At 41.1% G+C, this 20,932-nt stretch overlaps 1 protein-coding gene across 1 annotated transcript in view; it reads right to left on the bottom strand.

The window, feature by feature from the left end:
- Positions 1 to 566: 566 nt before the first annotated feature.
- The window catches only part of LOC105011698 (ephrin type-B receptor 1), a 144,598-nt gene continuing 124,232 nt past the window's right edge, over positions 567 to 20,932 (bottom strand). Inside the window, exons 13-16 of the mRNA XM_020048711.2 lie at positions 17,328 to 17,477; positions 10,398 to 10,591; positions 10,068 to 10,223; positions 567 to 7,062 (exon numbers count right to left, since the gene is read on the bottom strand). Coding sequence (XP_019904270.1) covers positions 6,954 to 7,062; positions 10,068 to 10,223; positions 10,398 to 10,591; positions 17,328 to 17,477 — 609 coding nt within the window. The 3' untranslated portion in view covers positions 567 to 6,953. The remainder of the gene's footprint in view (positions 7,063 to 10,067; positions 10,224 to 10,397; positions 10,592 to 17,327; positions 17,478 to 20,932) is intronic.

Raw genomic sequence — 20,932 nt, 5'->3', positions numbered from 1 at the left:
CTCTCGAAAACAAGGACATTTCTAAATTACCCCAAACTTTTGAATGGTAGTGTATATGTAGCTTATTTTTCAGGATATCTATCTCTTCCATACATCATGCTGAGTCAGCATCAGCAAATTCTTAATGGGGGGGTTTCAACCTTTCTTGTCAAAGTCATGCAACACAGGCTTTTATTTTCACCTGTGATTACTCTTTATATTTGTTCACCACAATTTATGATCTCAAGCAGACTGTCAATTTTCTAAGGGATACATGGACCAATTAGATTGATTTGTCTTTATTCAGTGCATTTTAATACAATATTCTTTCTCAGAAAGTTACATCTACAAAATCTCACGTACTCATCACAATAAACAAAGTGCGTAACTGTACAATGACACACAAATGAAAAACACACCTCCTGGTTGACTGAAGTATTATTTACAGCAGTGTTTTTCAACCCTGCTCCTGGAGTCCCCCTGCCCGGCATGTTATAGATCTCTCCCGCCCTCCCATACCTGATGTAGCTCATCAAGGACTTGATAATGAGCTTATCATTTGAATCAGGTGTGATAGAGCAGGGAGAGATCTAAAACATGCAGGGCAGGGGGCCTCCAGGAGCAGGGTTGAAAAACACTGATTTACAGTGTTATGGATGGGTGGGTTCTTCAACATGCGGTGATATTGTGGTTGTTCAGGCTCAGTACAGAAAAGCTGGAGAACACAACCTCTGGTGACGTGTCTTTTAAAGTAGAAAGGGCAGTTTGGAAATATCATACTTAAAAAATATCAGGAAAGGAAATGTATCTTCATCTAAAATGTCTTCTTGCATTGATGATCTGGATATACCAAGTTTTTCAAATGTAGATACATAATAATTGTTTTGGAAAACAGAAAGAGATAAACCTTCTCACATCAAAGCACAAAGTGACAAACATGGCAATATCCTGGGTGTTAAGTTATTTGAAGTAGCTGGAATACAGATAAGCATGTGAGTGAAAGACAGAGTTAAGATTTGAGCTAGTATGTTATACTGTACAAGCAGATCAATCACTCTCAGTTGGTAACCCAGCTGGTAAGCTTCTCTGTCCCTTTTAAGGTGGCACAATTAACAGGGAAAGTTAATTTGATGATTATTGAAGGAATAAGAAGTTCCACCTTTAAGAAGTTTTCCTAAATAAACTGGGAGTGTTTGCATTCGCTTTTAGACCTTAATAACAAAACAAATTTAGACAAAGGCACTTTAAATGCAGAACACAGATAGGAGACCTCACAATACCAGACTCATACCTTTATGCAAGTACCCATTTTCCTCACAGCTTTGTTTTTGGTGTGAGAAAAACTTTTTCCACCAGTCTATTCCCCCAAGTCAGTTGAGTGAATATGAAGGCTTCTGTCCAAATACTGCACTGTTATTATAAAAATGAATGTGTTAATATGGAAAGCAATGTTGCCCAACAGAATTAACAGATGTCTAATTAGAAGAATACACCCAAATCCAGAACAAATCCTTCACTCAGCCACTGCTGTTGACAAATCCACAGAAAGGTGGTAGAACACTAAAATTGAATAATTGTAATTGTTTTGTATAACTATGCCAAACCAAGGCTCTAACTTTAACCAGTCGAAGATAACCAGTTACCAGGGTATGTCAAAAAAAATTATCACACAGGGGAATTCATGTGGATAATTGTGTGTCCTGGTCCACAGACGACTTTCTGGGTAAGAAGCCTTTTAACATCAACTACTCTATCAGTAAATCAGGTGTTAAATTAGCTGAAAAATATATTGTCTTCAGGGTCAGGGTCTAGCTCTCTGCTAGAACACAGCTACACATTAACTGTTTCAACCGCTTCCATCTTCACCACACATCATTATCAGCAGATTTCCTAATATTAACTTAATTAACAAAGGAGAGAGGAGGTAAGGCGAGTAGGAAATGAACGACGAGCATCTGCAATGGTTAGTATTACCTCAACCAATGGGAAGTCAGTTGCCCATTCTCTCCGTAAAAAGTATCTTGTTAATAACAGTTTGTAGACATTCCTTAACTTTCCTCATATAGCCTAGTATAAATACTGTATGGTCAACACAACACAAAACTGTTCTGTTTTCTACCTGCACTCCAAATAGAATGGCTTTCCTTGGCAAAGCTGCAGTAACAGAATTATGGCATGACTTGACCTTTTAATTATTCGGTGGCATAACTTAAGCTAAAGTTTTGCAAAATAAAATTGCCAGGAGTTAAACAAGTAATCCACCGAGTCATAGTAAGTGTCTGAAACACTACCTTCACCATCCACGATGCCTAAGCCAGCCATGAGCCAGGTAACATCATCCCCAGGCTATTGTGCACAGCTAAATAAAAGAAAGTGGTATCATTTCATCTTGTTGGGACTTTCTTTAACACAAATTCCATTTTACCAAACACAAATAGTATATGTACTATATTTCTATACATTTTATGACATACACACCAGTATGTGGACACCTGACCATCACACCTATAGGAGCTTGTTGGACATCCCATTCCAAAACCATGGCCATTTATATGGAGTTGGCCCCCCCTTTGCAGCTCTAATTGCTGCCACTCTTCTGGGAAGGCTTTCCACAAGATTTTAGAGTGTCTCTCTAGGAATTTGGGCCCAAACTCTTAAAAAAGCATTAGCCACTCGAATTCCTCCACATCAACCTCGAACCATGTCTATCCGGCCCCCGCTTGGTGAACAGGGGCAGAGTAATGCTGGAATATGAAAGGGCTTTCCCTGAACTGTTGCCACAAAGTTGGAAGCACTCAATTGTCTAAAATGTCTAGTATTCAATAGCATTTAGGTGACCCTTCGCTGGAACTAAGGGGCCTAGCCCAAACTCTGAAACACAGCCCCAGACCATTATCCCTCCTCAAAGAAACTTTACAGTAAGCACTGTGCATTCCAATATGTAGCGTTCTCCTGGCATCTGCCACTCACAGATTCGTCCATCAGAATGCCAGATAGTGAAGCGTGATTCATCACTCCAGAGAACATGTTTTCCACTGCTCGAGAGTCCAGAGGCGGCGTGATTTACACCCCTCCAGCCTACACTTGGCATTGCACATGTTGATGTGAGGCTTACTTACAGCTGCTCAGCCATGGAAACCCATTTTGTGAAACTCCCGACACACAGTTCTTGTGCTGACATTGCTTTCGGAGGCAGTTTGGAACTCTGTGCTGATTAATGCAACGGATGATAGGCGATTTTTACACTCTGTGAGTGGTCTGTTGTGTTGGGCTGTTCTTGCTCCTAGATGCTTCCACTTCACAATTACAGCCCTAACAGTTGACCTGGGCAGATCTAGTAGAACAGACATTTCACAAACTGACTTGTGGGCAAGCTGGCATCCTGTGACTGTGTCACGTTTAAAGTCACTGAGCTCTTCAGTACGACCCATTGCACTGGCAATGTTTGTCTATGGAGATTTCATGGCTATGAGCTGGATTTTATGCACCTGTGAGCCATACGAGTGGCTGTAATAAGTATGGGTGTCCGCATACTTTTTGTCATATACTGTAGATGATTGTCTGCGTATTAGTAAGATTTACAGGAAAATTACAGGCAAAAACACAAGTAAATTAAAGTAGCTCATTTATAGTCCTAGTAAGAAATAACAGGGGCATCACCAGCATATTTTTGGTGAGCCCTTAGTGTTTTGCATGCTGACAACGCAATTGGTATGCTGTTCAAACTGCAGAGAAGTTCTTTGTTTTATAATTGCGCTGGGTTGTACCACATTTTAGCGGTTACATTGTCTATTTTATGTTGTTTAGTGGCCGGTTCTGTTGCTGAAGAGTCTATTTAATAATTAGTTATGATGTGAACTAATACATTCTATTATAGCCTATTTATCCCAGAATGTTTTCTGAACAACATTTTATTTACAAGGCAACATAACAAATGTAAAACTAAATGACTATTCTACAAATGTAAATCAAGAAATGTACACAGCCTACTATAGACCAGCAGCCATGCATTTATCAACGTTTTATTAATGTGAGGGTTATAAATATAAGCAATGTGCATTGGCCATTTGAGCTGTCAGGATCATTCTTTAACTATCAACATGTTTGAGTGGCTACAGGAACATTAGAATCGCACGGATATGCGCTCTGAGTGATGGAGCAATAACACGCAGATGAGTTATAGGCATTACTATCAATTGAAACGCGCTTCTGGGATGTACATCCGATTACAAATGGGATCATTTGTGACAAATGGACACAATTACGGATCTGAGTAGGTCGCGTACAGCACACCCCTATTCCGTTGACAGCTTTTCCCATGAAGGTTTGTGTTACCAAGCAACACATTAACATAAGAAATCTATGATTCCTTTTGAGGTTTTCAGTTAGTTCCACAAATGTCCATCTAGCCAATGATTTTAGTACCGGAAGGAATTATTTATCTGACATTTGACACTATGTAAATTTTATTTTAAATGACATCCTATTTTTAAGCCTAAGCCAGCTAATTCATGAGTGACGACAGATAAGCTCACCATTATAGCTAGTGCAACACAAACTTCCATAAGCAAGCTAATCAGCTGGCCAATGTAGTACCATTGTTTTGTCTCGAAGGGCACATTTAAAGCCTGTTTTGGTAGACCAAAGAAGACATCTACAGTGGATAGCGAATGAATGATCACCATAATGAAAAACAAAACCAAAGAACTCGCTGTCAAATCAGGAATACTGTACTCTACAGGAGGTAGGCATGAATGTGTGCAAGGTGCATAAACACTAGTTATCCTTAAAATATGTCCTAAAAAACAAAAAACTGCAGTGTTCTGGGAAAAAGTATTGTGGACAGATTAGACACATTAAAATGAGTGTGTTATGTTTTGGTCATGTTTGGCTGTCTGGATCTCGCTCATGCCTTCATTGATGATGTCAATTATGAAAGTAGCTGTAGGATGAATTCTGAAATGTCTGCACAGATACAAACAAATGCCTGAAAAGCCATTGGACCGCATTTCACCTAGCAGCAGGAAAATAACATTGAAACAAACTGGAATTGAGGATGGCTGCAGTACTGGCATGGCAGAGCATCACTATGGAAGGTACGCTGCGTTTAGTGATGTCTATAACTCGCAGACTTCAGGCAGTCATCAAATGCAAAGGATGCAAGTACTAAATATGACGGCTGTGTCCAACTACTTGTGGTCCCCGATAAAAGATAGGGACTATTTATGGAAAGGTCAGTAATTCCTACCCAGTTCACGATTTATGAATGTGAATACCCTCATATTTAAGCTGACAGTTTGCACTTTAACCCCATTGTCATTGTTTCATTTCAAATCCTATGTACTGGATTACGGAGCCAAAACCAAAATTATTTTTCTTCAAATAGTTCAGTGGACTGCACTGTAGGATATGGGCATCTGGATCGACAAGTTTATGAGAAAAAAAACACAATTATGTGTTAAAAGAAGATGAGAATAAATATGGCCTATGGATAATTCAGTAATTTTTTACTACCATGATTATCTACAGTATTTGAATGCAACTGCCAATAGACTGAAACCATTAAATGCAGTTTACGATAGCACAAATTATTTTATTCTGGGCAACAGGTTCAGAACACATCATTGCATCCTACATGAGAAAATAGTATTTTTCTGTCATAATCCAAGGATCCCATCTAATCATGGGTTATTAGTATAGCAGCTTTTCAAGGCTATGTTTGTGGGGCTCCTATTTACGTTGAACACTACATACTGAATGTCGACTCAATGATGAATTGCTAACAACAACACCTGTAACCCACAATCCCACTGAATCCTGACAGAAATCTTATAGATAAATGCACTGCTTTCTGTTTATAAAGCCCTCTAGAGCCACACCTTACAATATTGTTTAGGCAGACACTGTACATGTTATCAGACCCCATCACAAGAGAGCTTACTCTCATTGATCATTAAGAAATGAGATAAATCTGCTTTCCCTGAAAATGTACAGATCTCTCTAAATGTAAATGCTGGGTTACTTTTAGGGCAGTTGTTGATCTCTTTGTTGAGGAAAATGATTGCATTTCTTAAATGGTTTGTAAGTATTGGGTTTTTATTACGTTGTATTTGTAAAAGTGTCAAATGTTGTATAATTTCTGTACATGCAGGGTTGCGTGAAAAAAAGGCCTCGGTCTCAATGGGATTTCCCTGCTAAAATAAAATGGTTCCAATGTCAATGTGGTTTCTAAAATACTAAAACATTACAAAGTGATGACATATATTTATATATAAACAGTGCATCCTTTATACAAAATCTGTCATGTCGATTTTTGGATCTGCCTCTTCATGAGATAAATTTACAGGTGCTTCCATGGAAAATAATACTGCATGAGTACTAGAATCCTAAACTATTTAGGTGAAACTAGTTGCGTTGTTGCCAAAAATGCAAGAAGAAAAATAATATCCATATAGTATTTACAAATCATCTTCAATATGAAGATTCATTTATTAAATAAGGAAGTAATTAATGTATATGTTTTGATTTTATTTATATACATATATATGTGTGTGTGTGTGTTTATTTTCTGTTCTGGGTGACACCGTTTGATACTGTTCTTTGGTTAAGTCATCCCATTGATCGTCATAAAGTAGCAAAGGTTTTTATTTTCTATTCACCCTTGGTTGTCTGCTTGCTCTCTTCCTCACTAAATAATAAAGTATAATTGAACCAGGGAAGGTGTACTGAGGCAGAATCCTCCCAACTATCCCTTTGTATCTTCAGTAGACAACAGATGTATTCCTTTTGTTCCTCTGAGACTGTGCATTGGGGGTGCGCATGTCGTTATAAATGTGCCACACAGTCATTCCTTAGATCAAGGTTAGTATCTCCACAATAATGTACACTTTATGGTCTTCAGTGTTTCTTCTAGTTTTCCCTAGTGTGCTGTGTATGGATGGTTGTGGTGGCAGAGGTGGTAGCGCCTCCTAGAGTCAGGCAATGGAGGTGGGGGATTGGGCCATTTGGTCCCTCACAGACTGGACACTGCTCAGAATCTTCTTCTGGTGGCCGGCCAGGGTCACGCCTATCCTCAAAAGATCTCTGACAAACAGGAAGAATAGTGTCAATAACAAGGCTTAGAGATGGAGGTGTTCATAATACCGTTTTTTGTGTACAAGCCTGTTTCCAAAGAAGTGGAACACTGCCTAAACTGCAAATAAAAACAGAATGCAATGATGTGCAAATAATTGATCCCTATATTTAATTGAAAAATTGTTTTAGGAAAAATATACACCCATTTTGAATTTAGGACACCAATTGCTGTAGTTTTGAAAGTGACATGTATTCCCATTCTGGCTTCATACAGGATTTCAGCTGCTCAACAGTCCGGGGTCTCCTTTGTTCGGGGTCAGACTATTTTACAACGGAGCCCCACTGTTGCAATACAAGCAAAATGTGGTTTGACATTGTCTTGCTGAAATAAGCAAGGTCTTCCCTGAAAAAGACGTAATCTCGATGGCAGCATATGTTGCACCAAAACCTGTTTATATTGTTCAGCATTAATGGTGCTGCCACAGACATGCAAGCCATGTACACTATTGCACCCCCATACCATCACAGATGCTCACTTTTGAACTGTGCACTAATAAGAAGCCAGATGGTCCCTCTCCTCTTTAGTCTTGAGGACAAGGCGTTTTAACTTGCGTATGTGGATGCAGCGGCATACTGTGTTCACAGACAATGATTTTTGGAAGTGTTCCAGAGCTCATGCAGTGATCTCCACTACATAATCGTGTCTGCTTTTAATGCAGTGCTGCCTGAGGGCCCGTAGCTAACGACCATCCAATATTGATTTTCAGCCTTGTCCCTCACATACAGAGAGTTCTCCAGATTCTCTGTATATTTTCTTGATATTATGTACCATAGATGATGAGATCCCCAAACTGTGCAATTTTACATTGAAAAACAAATTATTATATTGTTGCACAATTTCTGCAGTCTTTTACAGAGTAGTGAACCCCTCCATATCCTCACTTCTGACAGACCCATCCCCTCGGGAACGATCTTTTAATACCCAATCATGTTACTGACCTGTTGCCAATTGACCTAATTAGTTGTGTAATATTCCACTAGGTTTAGTTTTTTGTCATTTGTTACTTCTGTCTCAACGTTTTTGAAATGTGTTGCTGGCATAAAATTTAAAGCGTGCATGTATTTTTCAAGAAACAATAAAATGTTTCAGTTTCTTTGTAATATTTTATATTTAATATAGGGTTTAAATGATTTGCACATCATTGCATTCTGTTTTTATTTACATTTTATGCAGCATCCCAACTTTTTGGAAACGGGGTTGTGTGTGTTTGCTCTTGGATCGAATTATTAAACATCATCATGCAGTTTCACAAAGAAAGCTATATATTTTGTCTGCTTCAGGAAAAGCAGAGAGATAAATATGTAGCACCAGTGTCTTTCAAAATCAATAATTTCCCAGATACACAACGCTTAATTTTCCCTCACGGACTGGACATGTCACTTCAGGCAAATGCCAGATATGTAAGATTGGCTGTTCAAAATTGATTAGCATTATGTTTAACTTGTGCTGTTTTCTCCCAAATCTTGTGATGTCCAATTCACGAGTATAGTCCTGATTCATCTGTCACCCCAAGAGAGGCCTGTCCTCTAAAGTGTATCCAATGCCATTCTGCTTCTTGTCACTCTGCTCGCTCAACCAGTAAGAGAACACTGGAATTCATACTTGTCGGGGGAATCGACCAGTATTCTGAAAGGTTGAGGTCACGCAAATTAACATAAAAGTCCTAACATAAAAGTCAAAGTTAGCATCAGCAAAAACCTACCTACTATGTAATCTAGTTCAACAATTTTAGTTGATTGTGTTCTTCTTAGTCTACTGGACAAAATAACAAATCATTTGACACATTGTTCACTTGACTGATAATGCCCAAAGCCCAAATGACCCCTTGCTAGCAACCAGTGGCATTAGTGTTAGAATTAAGGTTATTTTGAGGTTAAGGTAAGGCATCACAATACTGAGGCTGGGGTTAGGATGACCATTAAGGGTAAGGTTACAAAAACTGAAAACATCTGTCTAAACAACACAATTCCCCCAAACAACATGCTGGAGGCTGGGTTGGAAACAAGTTACTTATTGAATACCTCAGAATAAGATTTTTGTTCCAGACATTAATAAAAGCAATATAAATGACTTTATATTTTGACTATACAGGATTTGGGTCACACTCCAAGGGAGAATGTCTGGAGACCTGTAGGATACCACACTAACAGTTTAGAGCTGGGCACAGAGTGAAAGTAATGCCAGTCTTCTCAGAATAGCTTGGTGAAGCCAGCTTGTCCCTAATGCAGGAGGTGACCAATGCAATAAAAGCACCCCTCTGTCCATATTTAGCCATATTATATAAGTTTAGATATGTTTATATATGTTTTTATGTAACAAAAAATGTGTGGCATAGATATTATTGGTAGAGAAGCACAGTGACAGCAGGGGAAATGGTTCAGGTAATTAACTAGTATTCCCTGCCTGGTTTGCTGTGCCTGGAGTTATCTTTGGATAAAGCCCCATTGTCTCTGGTCCCTCCTCAGTCTCAGTCCCAATAGTTTCACACTACCAATGTTTTGTGCCGGGGGACTAGGGTCAGTCTAAATCATAGGTCTTCAACCCTCTCCTGGGGACCCCCCAGCCATTCCATCTATTTGACATTTGCTACAGCTTTTAGAAGGTGGATGTGTGACTGCAATGGCCGCTAGACTGTCTCAGTGAACCTAATTGAAAATGTATTCCATCACACTACATCTATGAGTGTAAATCTAATTGTAGGGGGATAGTACTTCTGAGACCTTCGGTAATCTGTGACAAATCTGTGCGTTTCGTGTGTGTGCATGCATGCATAGCTGTTTGTTTGTATTTTACAACTCCTTGTATATGTTTCTACGGAGTAATTTTGGGAACCATCTGCTGGTTCAAGGGCTAATCAAAAGATACATCGCTACTGTGGATAGTGACAGGAAGTATTTTGTGTCTCTTGAGAGATGAAAATTAGGTGAGATATGATGTTGCCCCCATTACTTACTCTGAGGTGATCTGAGCGACCAGTGGTAAAGAGGTGAAGCCAGAGCCCAGAAAAGTGTCTCTATACTGGCTCATCTTGATGGCACCTAGCCAGTCTTCCACAGAGGTAAATGTGGTGAAGTCTGGAATGGAATGATCTAGCAGGGGCTGAGAAGGCCTGTTGAACAAAAACAGAATAGGATTAAGGGATGAGACAGTAAAATGATCTGAAAGAGTTTAAGAGGACAGGAGATTCAGAAATACAATGGTTACAGGAATATACATATGAGGTGATCTATATGCCCACTAGCTGTACAGTTATGATGAGTCAAAGCAGTTTTTGCAGACATACACTGCAGTGATACTGGCTACAGCTTTGAGGCTGGTAGGGTTGCGGATCATCTTGTCCAGTGTGTTGACGATGTCATTGAATTTGGGCCGGGTGTTTCTGTCTTTCTGCCAGCAGTCCAGCATCAGTTGGTGTAGAGCAGTGGGGCAGTCCATGGGAGGGGGCAGCCGGTAGTCCTGCTCTATAGCATTTATCACCTGGATGAGGATGAGAGGACAGAAAGGTGACATGCATAGGAAAGAAAGGAAGAGGAAACAAAATAAATACATAGGAAAGAAACAAAAAGGGACCCTGGAAAGTGTAAAATTAAATAGATAAACTAAACTTAGAAAAAAAAAACTATCATTCTGGTTTTGGAATGATTCATATGCGAAAAGGTTGTTCTATTTTGTGGAGCTCTGCCCCCTAGGGGTTTACCCCTGCTCCACTAGTGGCAGCAGTCCTGAGAATTTGAATGTATGCACTTGGCATTAGCCAATGAGAGTGCAGCAGCATATATATTGGGCTAGCAACCCCACCCGTCATCCTCCCTTTTACTTCAGCCGACTCGGTTTTTGAAGACTTACCTAGAGATTAAGAAATGTCCATCCCCAACAAACTTTTTCAAGGCTCTCGGTGCCAATGCGACCACCTGACAGTGGAAGGCTAGCCTGATGACCCCTGCGTGGCGAGTCTGGGTTCCCGCCATGCAAACAAGGCTCTTGGTGACTTAGTTGCGTCTCCTGCGCCTCCCTCCAGATGGAGGTGCGGCGTCAGCGTTGATGCTTTTTCTCTGGAGTCCTCCTGCCCCAAGGGCGCCGTCTCAATTAGAGCTTCGGATTCTGACATGGACGCGGGAGAGTGCCCTCCTGGATTTTCTTTTCCACATCGACGAACCCCCTCCCCCTCCTCTGGAGTTGGTGGAGAGCATGTTCCCTGCTGAGTCTGTGGGCGATGAGGCCACAAGGTCTGTGGACACCTCTGCTCTCTTCTCAAGACTGGTCTCACTCCGCCACGATTTCGGTGGAATCATTTGGAGGCTGGGGACTAGACTGGAGATTCCTCTCCTTCCTTTCTGCCCCAGGGGGCAAATCTGTGGAATGGCAAGTTTTACGTCCAACCACAGAAGGATCCACCAGCACCAGCTATGCCCCCATTGGAGAGCTGAGTGGAGAGCTCTTGGGATGCCCCTCTTTAGCTGCTGGCCCCGGTCAAAGGGTTACTCCCTTTCATGCGCGTGGACAGTAGGGAGAAAGCTGTGTACGTGGGTATCCCTCGGTTAGAAGCCCCCCTGGCAGCGTCCCCGGAACCAGCGCTTGATCACAGCGTCCCTCACAGCCCTATAAGATGCAGAGATGCCCGCCCTCCTGAATGCCTTGCTCTCTGACAAGGGGCTGTTCGGAGCGACGGTATCCTAGGCTGTTGCTCGGCTTGGGAAGTCGAAAGAGGAGAGGAAGACTCTCACCAGACACCTTCCGCTCCCGTGTCAACAGCAGCCTTTTCAAAAGCCTGCTGTTCCTGCTCCCTCTTCAGCCCAATCAGGTTCTTCCGCCAGACGACAGGCTAGACGACAGGTGGTGGCTCTGTCGGTTCCGGCCCAGGCTCAGCCCTTGGTTGCTACGACGGCTGCTCCTGGTATCGCCCCAATGCCGGCTCTGTGAAAGAACATCGCGCCGTGGATCCAGAAGGAGTCCAAACAGAGACGGGGTTGAGAGAAGGAGGGGTTGCATTCCCTTTACTTTTTGGTGCCAAAGAAGACAGGGGGTGTGAGGCGGATTTTGGATTTACGCATCTTCAACTGGTGCATAGCCAAATGGCCCTTCTGAATGCTCACCACGAGATGTTTGTTGGCGTGCAAATTCAGCCAAACAATTTCTGGACTAGAGTGGACCTAAAGTGTACTTTCATGTGCTGGTAGCCTCGCTACACAGAAAGATTATTTGCCTTTCCTGACAGGCGATTGCATGTGAATTCAAGAGAATCTTGTTCGGGTATGCTCTGGCTCCGCGCACATTCTCCCAAGTGAATAGCAGAGGCATTCGAGCCATTGAAAAGGTGTTGGAGTGCTGGTGTACATGGACGACTTACTGGTTCGAGCAAGCTCAGCCAAGTTGGCTGTGACACACACTACAATCATGGTTACGGAACTGTCGTACCTGGGTGCAAAAGATGAAAAATGAATGCATGTTGGCTTCTGGTTGATCTGTAGCTTTCCAAGATCGGTTTTAGCAGCATCCATCCATTGCCCAGTCATCCAAACATGACTGGGCAATGGGATAATAGGGCAATCCCCAAAGATGATGTTAGGGCAGATTCATGGTCTTCTGGTGGTTTTGTTTAGTTCCCAGTTGATTCTTGGATGGTGGGCTTTTAGGGCCACATCATCAATCAATATATTTACAAGTGACCAACACATCCATAAATACAGGTTGGAACAAGAGGGCAGTGACCAGACCATATAGAATGCAGATCAGCACCATAACCAAGAGAACGTTGGACAAGGACACTGTGGTCCCATCCAATAATCACTCTAGACTGGGTCAACCATGCAGGAAATAGCTCCAATACACTTTGCCCAGCACCAGACCAACAAAGACACAACAACAGACAGTAAACCACCTCAGACAAAGCGTAGTATAGCCCTCAGAGTTCTCTTCCATCGCAGGAGCCTCGGGACTGCAAAGAAATATCTCCTCTGTGACTCAACCCACTCAACGTTGAGTACTGTGAAAAGCCTGACACGATGCATTCTCTTAGGGATGCAATGGGGCAGCACGAGTAAGCCCATGACCGAGCCCCTGTAATAACATTGGAGACAGCATATCCCATTGGAAATAGAGGAGCCTGCCAGGCATAGACACCAAGGGTGGTTTGTCAATCCAGTGCAGTGTCATTTACATTCATGCCTCAGGGCCAGACTACACTCAATCATAGGCCCTAGTGAAGAGATCAGTCTTTAGTAAGGAATTAAAAGGTTGAGACTGACTGTGCGTCTCTAAGATAGATTGACAGATCATTACACAAAATGGAGCTCTATGTGAGAAAGCCCTACCTCCAGCTGTCTGTTTAGAAATTCTAGGAACAGTAAGGAGGGTTGTGGTCACACAAAGCATTCTTGTCACATGATGGTCCCTGGTGTCCCAAACCATTGTAATTAAAGTAATGAAATGGTAGGGTGGTTACAGTAAGCGATACGCAGCTAAAATGGTATATAACTCAAAGAAAATTTCATTACATTTGACATTATTCCTTACTCCTGACTTTTTAATACGACTCCACATGCAAATTAAACATGCAACCTCTGGTTTTGAAGTGTGCTGCATTTCAGAAGTCCCCTATAAGACATCTTCTATATTACCTACAAAGCATTTTCTCTGCACTTATATTTCCCAACTGCTGTGCTGATATTAAGAATAAGTTCTTAATCAACTTGCCTGGTCAAATAATGGTAAAATAAAAACTGCCTAAAACGAGAGATACAAAAGAGATTTGGGACCTTGAAAACCTCCCATTAATAAAATCCTATGAAACTTTACTGGGACCAAGCGAAAACTAGACAACACTTCCAAACGACCATTTTCCTAACAACCTGTTTTTGCTAGGATAAATTAAAAATACTTTTCTAAATCCAGTATTGCTTTGTTTTACTGAAAAGGTTATTCCACTTTACATGATTTAAGTAGTTTCATGTTTCAGTTGTCCCAACCCTGGTAGTCATAATTAATGCAGGCCCCAGTGCAGGTGAATAAAAATAATAAGAACTGTATTAATGGGTTAAGTAATGGGCTGGAAGCAGCTCAGATGATGAGACTTGTGTCTTTAATGAGGGGAAATACAGGTAGATAACAGACCAACAGGCTATGGGGCCTTACACAAGGACTAATTCACTTAGAACTAGAAATTCCTAAAAAGGGCTAAACACCAAGCTAAGGCAAAAAGCCTTAATGCAACTAACTTGTGCTACGAGAACAATAGAGAGGACATAAGGCTGAACAAGGTACAGTACAGGGAATAGCAACACAAGTAACAGACACAGGCGTGACAAAAACGGTTACCTAGAAACTGCACTACAGCCATAGAGCATTCAGTCTACAGTTAAGGAAAGCCTCCTTTGAAATAAATGACAGCTATTACACTACTCGTGTTGCTTCACTTCCAATTGCAGTGTCCACAAGCCTCCTGAAACGCTGAGGTTTATTAGTCAATGATCTCTTTCATTGAGTCTTGTTAATTAAAATATAAATGACAAATGTAGATTTGGAGACTACAAGGTGGGACAACAGTGTTGGTTGATACGCGTTTTGTATTTAAAAAAAAGTTAAATGAATAACAAATCGAGGGCAGATCAATTTCACATTGGTTTGGAAAAGTTGAATGTTTCAATGAACAGTGTATAAACAATTGACAAAGGTTCTCATTGCCGTGTTTGTTTCAAGACACCTGCAAAACACTGCTTCGAGCTCCAATGATACAGTCACATCAAACAGAAGCTTCTCTACAGGATGCCATTCCCTTGTCTTGCTGTACAGACAGAATAAATACACCAAATACAATGTGCATTGCTTTGTTCAAACTTCACAGAAATGTGCACTCTTGGTGACCCTGGTATCGTCACTGTTCATTTTACATCAAAATCTGTCAGTCAAAAGTTACGGTAACATCCCATTTGAGTAATCTATTTTTTTTTATCTTTATACAATTCTAAGCAGATTTCCCTGGTTTCTATGTTGCAGCAGAACTTCATGCAGAACAATGGATACGACAGTGGATGATTGCTTTCAGAAATGGAACGGTCTGACACGATTTTGATCATATCCACATTTCCTGCTTCTCTTTTATCAGAGATAGGGTTGTCTCCAGACAGCAGTCAATCACCACACCATAAAAGAAGAGGGAGCTTTGCCATAAAACCAGTAGGAGAAACCTTCCTAGTGGGGGCTGGGCCCTGATTTCTAGTAAAATAAAAACGCTGAGGTTTTAATGAACTGCAGTTATACTACATAAATTGAGCTGCTCTCTTAAGAAATCTTCCCCCCGCCCCTGACTATTCAACCTTGATTGCAGGAGAGTGGCAGGCGAGAGAGTTGCTGTCTAGGGATTCACTGTGGGAGATCTCGTTAGTAGCTGAGGCAGAACAGTTGCAAATGGGAAGCCATGCTGTCAACAATAATCTTCTTTACTTTCAATCTTCCAGCAGCACTAGGTGAGTTACTCCAAGGACTTACAGAGCACAGCACTGGTGAAGAAAGCAGTGCAACTACACAGTGTTTGAGTACAGACAGAATCCCAAAAATTCTACAGTCTCATATATGTACACTGCATGCACAATTATTAGGCAAATCGTATTCCTCAAGATTTATTTTATTGTTGAACAAATCCAAAATATAATTGAACCTAAAACCAGAATGTTTAACCAAGGAAAAGTGAGTTTTGATCTTTCTCAGGGGGAATACATGAGAGTGCAGAATTATTAGGCAACAATTGGTGTGCAGAATTATTAGCAAATTAATACAAATAAACAAATCTCCCAAAATGTTTATTGTCAAAAGTATTTATTTTGTTTCTGTTTGTTTTCTGTTTCTGTTGTATGTCACCATTGTACAGAGTATTTGGGTCCCTGAAAAGCGATATATAAATATAATGTATTATTATTATTAAAGTAAGTGTAACAGATAAGTAACACAAAATGACAATTAATTAAGATTTCTGTCCTTTCAAATATATTCAGTGATCATTATAACCACCCTTCTTTTCAATAACTGCCCTGAGCCTTCCATCCATGGAGTCTGTCAGTTTCTAGATCTGTTCACAATCTACTTTCGCTGAAGCAGCAACCACATCCTCCCAAATGCTGTTCAAAAGGTGTATTGTCTTCCCTGACTGTAAATCTCACGTTTGAGAAGGGCCCACAAGTTCTCAATAGGATTTATGTCAGGTGAGGAAGGGGGCCAGGTCATTATTCGGGCATCTTTGTGGCCTTAGCTGGCTAGCCAAGCCGTGGAGTACTTGGATGCATGTGATGGAGCATCGTCCTGAATGAAGATCATGGCACTCTTGAATGCTGAGGACTTCTTCCTGTACAACTGTTTGAAGAAAGTATCTTCCAGAAACTGACAGTAGGTTTGGGAGTTGAGTTTCAGTCCATCTTCAACCCGAAAAGGTCAAACTACCTCATCCTTAATGATAGCAGCCCATACAACTACCCCTCCTCCACCTGGCAGGCGCCTGACTTGAAGTGGTGCCGTGTGTTCGTTAGTGATCCAGCCACGGAGCCATTCATCTGGTCCATCAAGAGTCACTCTCATTTTATCTGAGGATAATGGGTTCCTGATAGCATCATGTTTAATTCTTCTCAAGTCTTTTGCAGTTAATTTGCGTCTTTTCTTCTCCATGTGTTTTTTCCACCACAGTTGACTATTCGCGACAAAATGTTTGAGTGTCCGGTGGTCACGCCTCAATAGTTCAGCTATTTCATGAGTGCTGCATCCATCTTTTCAGTGTCAGTTAAATCTCTTTTTTGGCCCATTTTACCTGAGGTCATGAAGCTGCCTAATAATAATGCACACCTTGAAATAAGGTGTTATTCACTGTTGCCACACCCTCCCTCATTACTCAAATACATATCACCTGAAAATGATTCAATCCAATGAGCATTCAAGTTTATATGGTTTGGAGTTGGAAAATTTGCATAGAAATAATGATACGATCAGAATACTCACTTGCTCACAGAATACTCACTAATAATTGTGCACACAGTGTAATGGGGAGTTAAGGAGATCAGTATCAGTTTGACACAAAATGAGCATGAATCCAATGTCAATAAAGATAAAGTTGAATTATTGGAGACCCGTAATAACATCCTAAAGAATATTAGGACCCCTTCATCGTTGTTTTCTCTCCGATTTTATCTGTACCTATCGTTACTCCAAAAACAGGAAGTTGTATATTACTTACGTCTTGGTTGCTCATATCCCAGTATGGCCTCTCGCCGAACGACATTACTTCCCACATGACGATGCCGTAGCTCCACACATCGCTGGCCGAGGTAAACTTCCTGTAGGCAATGGCCTCAGGGGCCGTCCACCTCACTGGGATCTTCCCTCCCTGGGGGATCATGAAAAGGAGAGAGATTATAGGAATTTGAGGGAGAATAATATCACAGAAGTGGTCTGCGGACAGATGAGCAAACATGGCAAAAACTAAACTTTTTGATACCTATCATTATATTTCCATGAACCCTAACCCTTTCTTCACAGGAAACCATTCAAGGAGTGATGTCTGGTTACCCACAAACCCACCGCTTTGACACCCTCTCTCCTCTCCAGATTATGTCTAGTTACCTTCTTCCATTCCTCACTGCCCTTATTAACTTATCTCTGACCACTGCCTGCGTCCTCTCTAATTTATAAAACGGGCGGGATTGCTCCACTCCTCCAGAAATCAACAATTGATCAATCAGATGAATCTTGTCTTTCCTTTCTGGAACACTTGAGTATGCTGTCGTTATCACTCTCATAACAATCTCTTTGACTCTAACCATTCTGGCTTCAAAACGGGTCGCTTGACATAGACCACTGTTCTGCATCACAGAGGCTCTTCATGGTGTTAAAGCTGACTCCCTGCACTCTGTAATCTATCCACTGCGTTTGACACTGTGGATGATCAGATTCTGGCTGGACCTCTCAGGTTGATCTCAGAGGATCTGTGTCCGCTTTGTGTGCTCTCACTACTGTATCGTCCAGGCATTACATTCGCCTGGCAGTCATCTATTCTTGCATGACATCCCACCATCTGCAGAGGAATGCCTGTGTGCTCCATGATGTCTCCATTGCGTCTCCATTAATAGGACCACATTGTCAACCTCCCAGTATACAGAGAACCTTGTGTCACCCTTGAGAAAATCCTATTATTCCGCCCAAACACGAATGGGGATCCTAATAAATTGTTGGAAGGGCAGCATGTTTGGAATCTTACAGCCTGCCTAATGTTCTGCCTTTCCAAGATTTCCCATGTCACCCACTCCACACACTCCATTGGCTTCCAGTTGATGGTTGCATGAATTCATTGACTGGGGTATGTTGTTGTTTAGAATTGCATATAACATGTTCAACCAAGCTATCTTAAAATGAATTCACCAACAAGGTATATGCTCAGGATAATAGCATCTGGTAAACAACTTAAAAGGTATGCAACAGGACAGGCATGGGACAGGGCTTAGGACCCAGCAGTGGCCACACTAAGAGAGTGAGTAAGGGGAAATCAGCGTTACCTGTCTCCCTGCCCCTATAAAACAGGTACCTTCTGAGTTCAAGGAGGTGGCTGCCCAACAAAGGCACGTGGGGACACTGCCTATTTGTCCCCCTGAGCCGGAAATGCTGTGACAGTGTTTTTCTTTTCCCTTATGTGAGTCATCCCCGTTTGGGGAGTGTTTTGAGTTTGAATGTTTGGGGATTTCTGGGAACATATAAACAACCCAAGAGAACTGTGATTTGACTCTGGACTCGTTCTTTTCCACCGTCCCGCTTAGTTTTGAAGGGCCGTGCTTAGGTCCTTTCACAGGTAACACTATCTACTATCAAACTATCTACAGACTAGCCATAACATTTCAATGAACTATCTATGAGCACTAACCCTAAACCTAAAAGTCATAGTCGATGGGTATTCCTAATTTCACCAATGTGGATGAGATTGGCGTCTTTCGACCGTTCTTGCAGAGGGGTGGGGTGGGTCTGTCAGCTGTGGTATCCTGGTTATAGTAAGGAAAATAAAACACTAATACTAGCTCAATCATATAAAGTGTATCAATTATCTCAGTAATGGATACAGTACATTTAACTACAAACAGATGAATGTACATCTTTCTGTGTCACATCAGATACCCATGCAGATTGCATTAATGCTTAAGATTGATGAACATTGCTAATTTTATATTCTCCACCATGCATACAGCACACCCTGGGTGATTTCTCTAGCTGTAAAACTCCTGGAGTCGTGCGCACCTAACTGCATCAATGTGTCTGTACATGCACACTTTTGGGTAATCATGATTTCCAAGGAACCGCAGGCTTACCAGCCCTTTTTTGGATTAAGCTACATGCTCTATGGGGACATTTCTGATGAGCATGTGCTGTTAGCGAAGCCAATGGTGGATCTGGAAACACTTCAATTAAATACCTCTGTTAGCTTTATCTGGAGCTTTGGATTGAATGTCTTTAAGTAAACACTGTTCTGAATGTTCTGAGTAGAGGCATGGTTTGAAAAGGCTGTACTATAGATATAGGACTGAGAATTCAAATGAGCATTGAGCAGGGAGGCCTCTATATTTAATTCACATTCCAGCATCAACAAAATGGATCTTGTGATTCACATAATAACATAGGAACTTTATTGTGGGTCTTTTTGTGGGTGTCGTATGGTGCCTGCAATGCCAGGGTTGTGTGTTAGATTATTAATGGCCCGGAATACCTCCTTTTGCTATTTTCTGTAAATGTTTTGTTGGATTGTTGTGACTTGACCAAAAATATCACATATATCGAAAATATATTAACAATAAAATCAAAATAATTGTGTGCTTTTTCATAAGGAATATTTTAATGTGGAAGTATATTCAATGTGGCAATATGTGTTCAGAAGCATGCCTTGAGTTAGACTAGTTCCCAGTTCTTGTGCACTTCATTAAAGCTTCTTTTCAATGCATCTTTTCACACATCTGTGTGTTCTCAGGGCTCTAGAACTGAGCTCCGATTTCTCTGCAACAACAGAAGGAATGAAAACTACAGTGTCAAATGTACCACATAGCTCAGGCTTTCCTGCTGAACATAGAATGCTGAAATAGTTGGCCGGTTTTAAGGCTGCACTGCAGATCCCATATAGCTAACACTGGAGAGGCAGTCAAACCGCAGGATTTTAATAAAGCAAATTGTTGAAATGCAGAGGCAAACAAAAGGCTTGGCTCACTATATAATTAAGAGTCAAGTTTCTCTTTCTACCCAATAAAAACAGCGAAAACAGTGAATTCCCTCAGGCAAAAAATTTAATCATAAAAATGTAGAAGTGACAATATTACTATATATTGCCAGAAATATCTGATGGGGTGGCATTTGATTTCCATAGGGGAACACATGTTTTAGGAGCACATCTTTTTTTGAATAGGTTTTATTATTAAAGACATGTCATAAAAAATATGTATTAAATGCAGTAGAAAGTGTTTCATATTAATGTGGCATAAACAAAATCAATCCTGGTATTTTCATCTGCCCACCAAACAAATTACTTCAAAGCTATGTTACCTCCGCACATTCTTCCTAAATAATTCCATCCCCAACATCTGAACGATGCCAACAAACTGTCTTTCTCGACAGAGAAGAGTACGGCTACACAGGACATGCCTGGTGAACAAAATGATGTCAAGCAGCTAAGTTGAGAAGGAACAAACGGGTTTGATTACTTCGGTCAGTTGTGGTAATAAGCCCCGCAAGCTATTCTTGTGGCTAGAAACTTAACAGCAATAATGTACAGCTTGTCTGTCAAAGTGAGGACTTTGGACATGGTCCTGAACA

The sequence above is a fragment of the Esox lucius genome, chromosome 8, assembly GCF_011004845.1.
Source record: "Esox lucius isolate fEsoLuc1 chromosome 8, fEsoLuc1.pri, whole genome shotgun sequence".
Lineage (NCBI taxonomy): Eukaryota > Metazoa > Chordata > Actinopteri > Esociformes > Esocidae > Esox > Esox lucius.
Note: the sequence above shows the minus strand (reverse complement) of the source record. Positions and strands in the feature narration are given on the sequence as shown.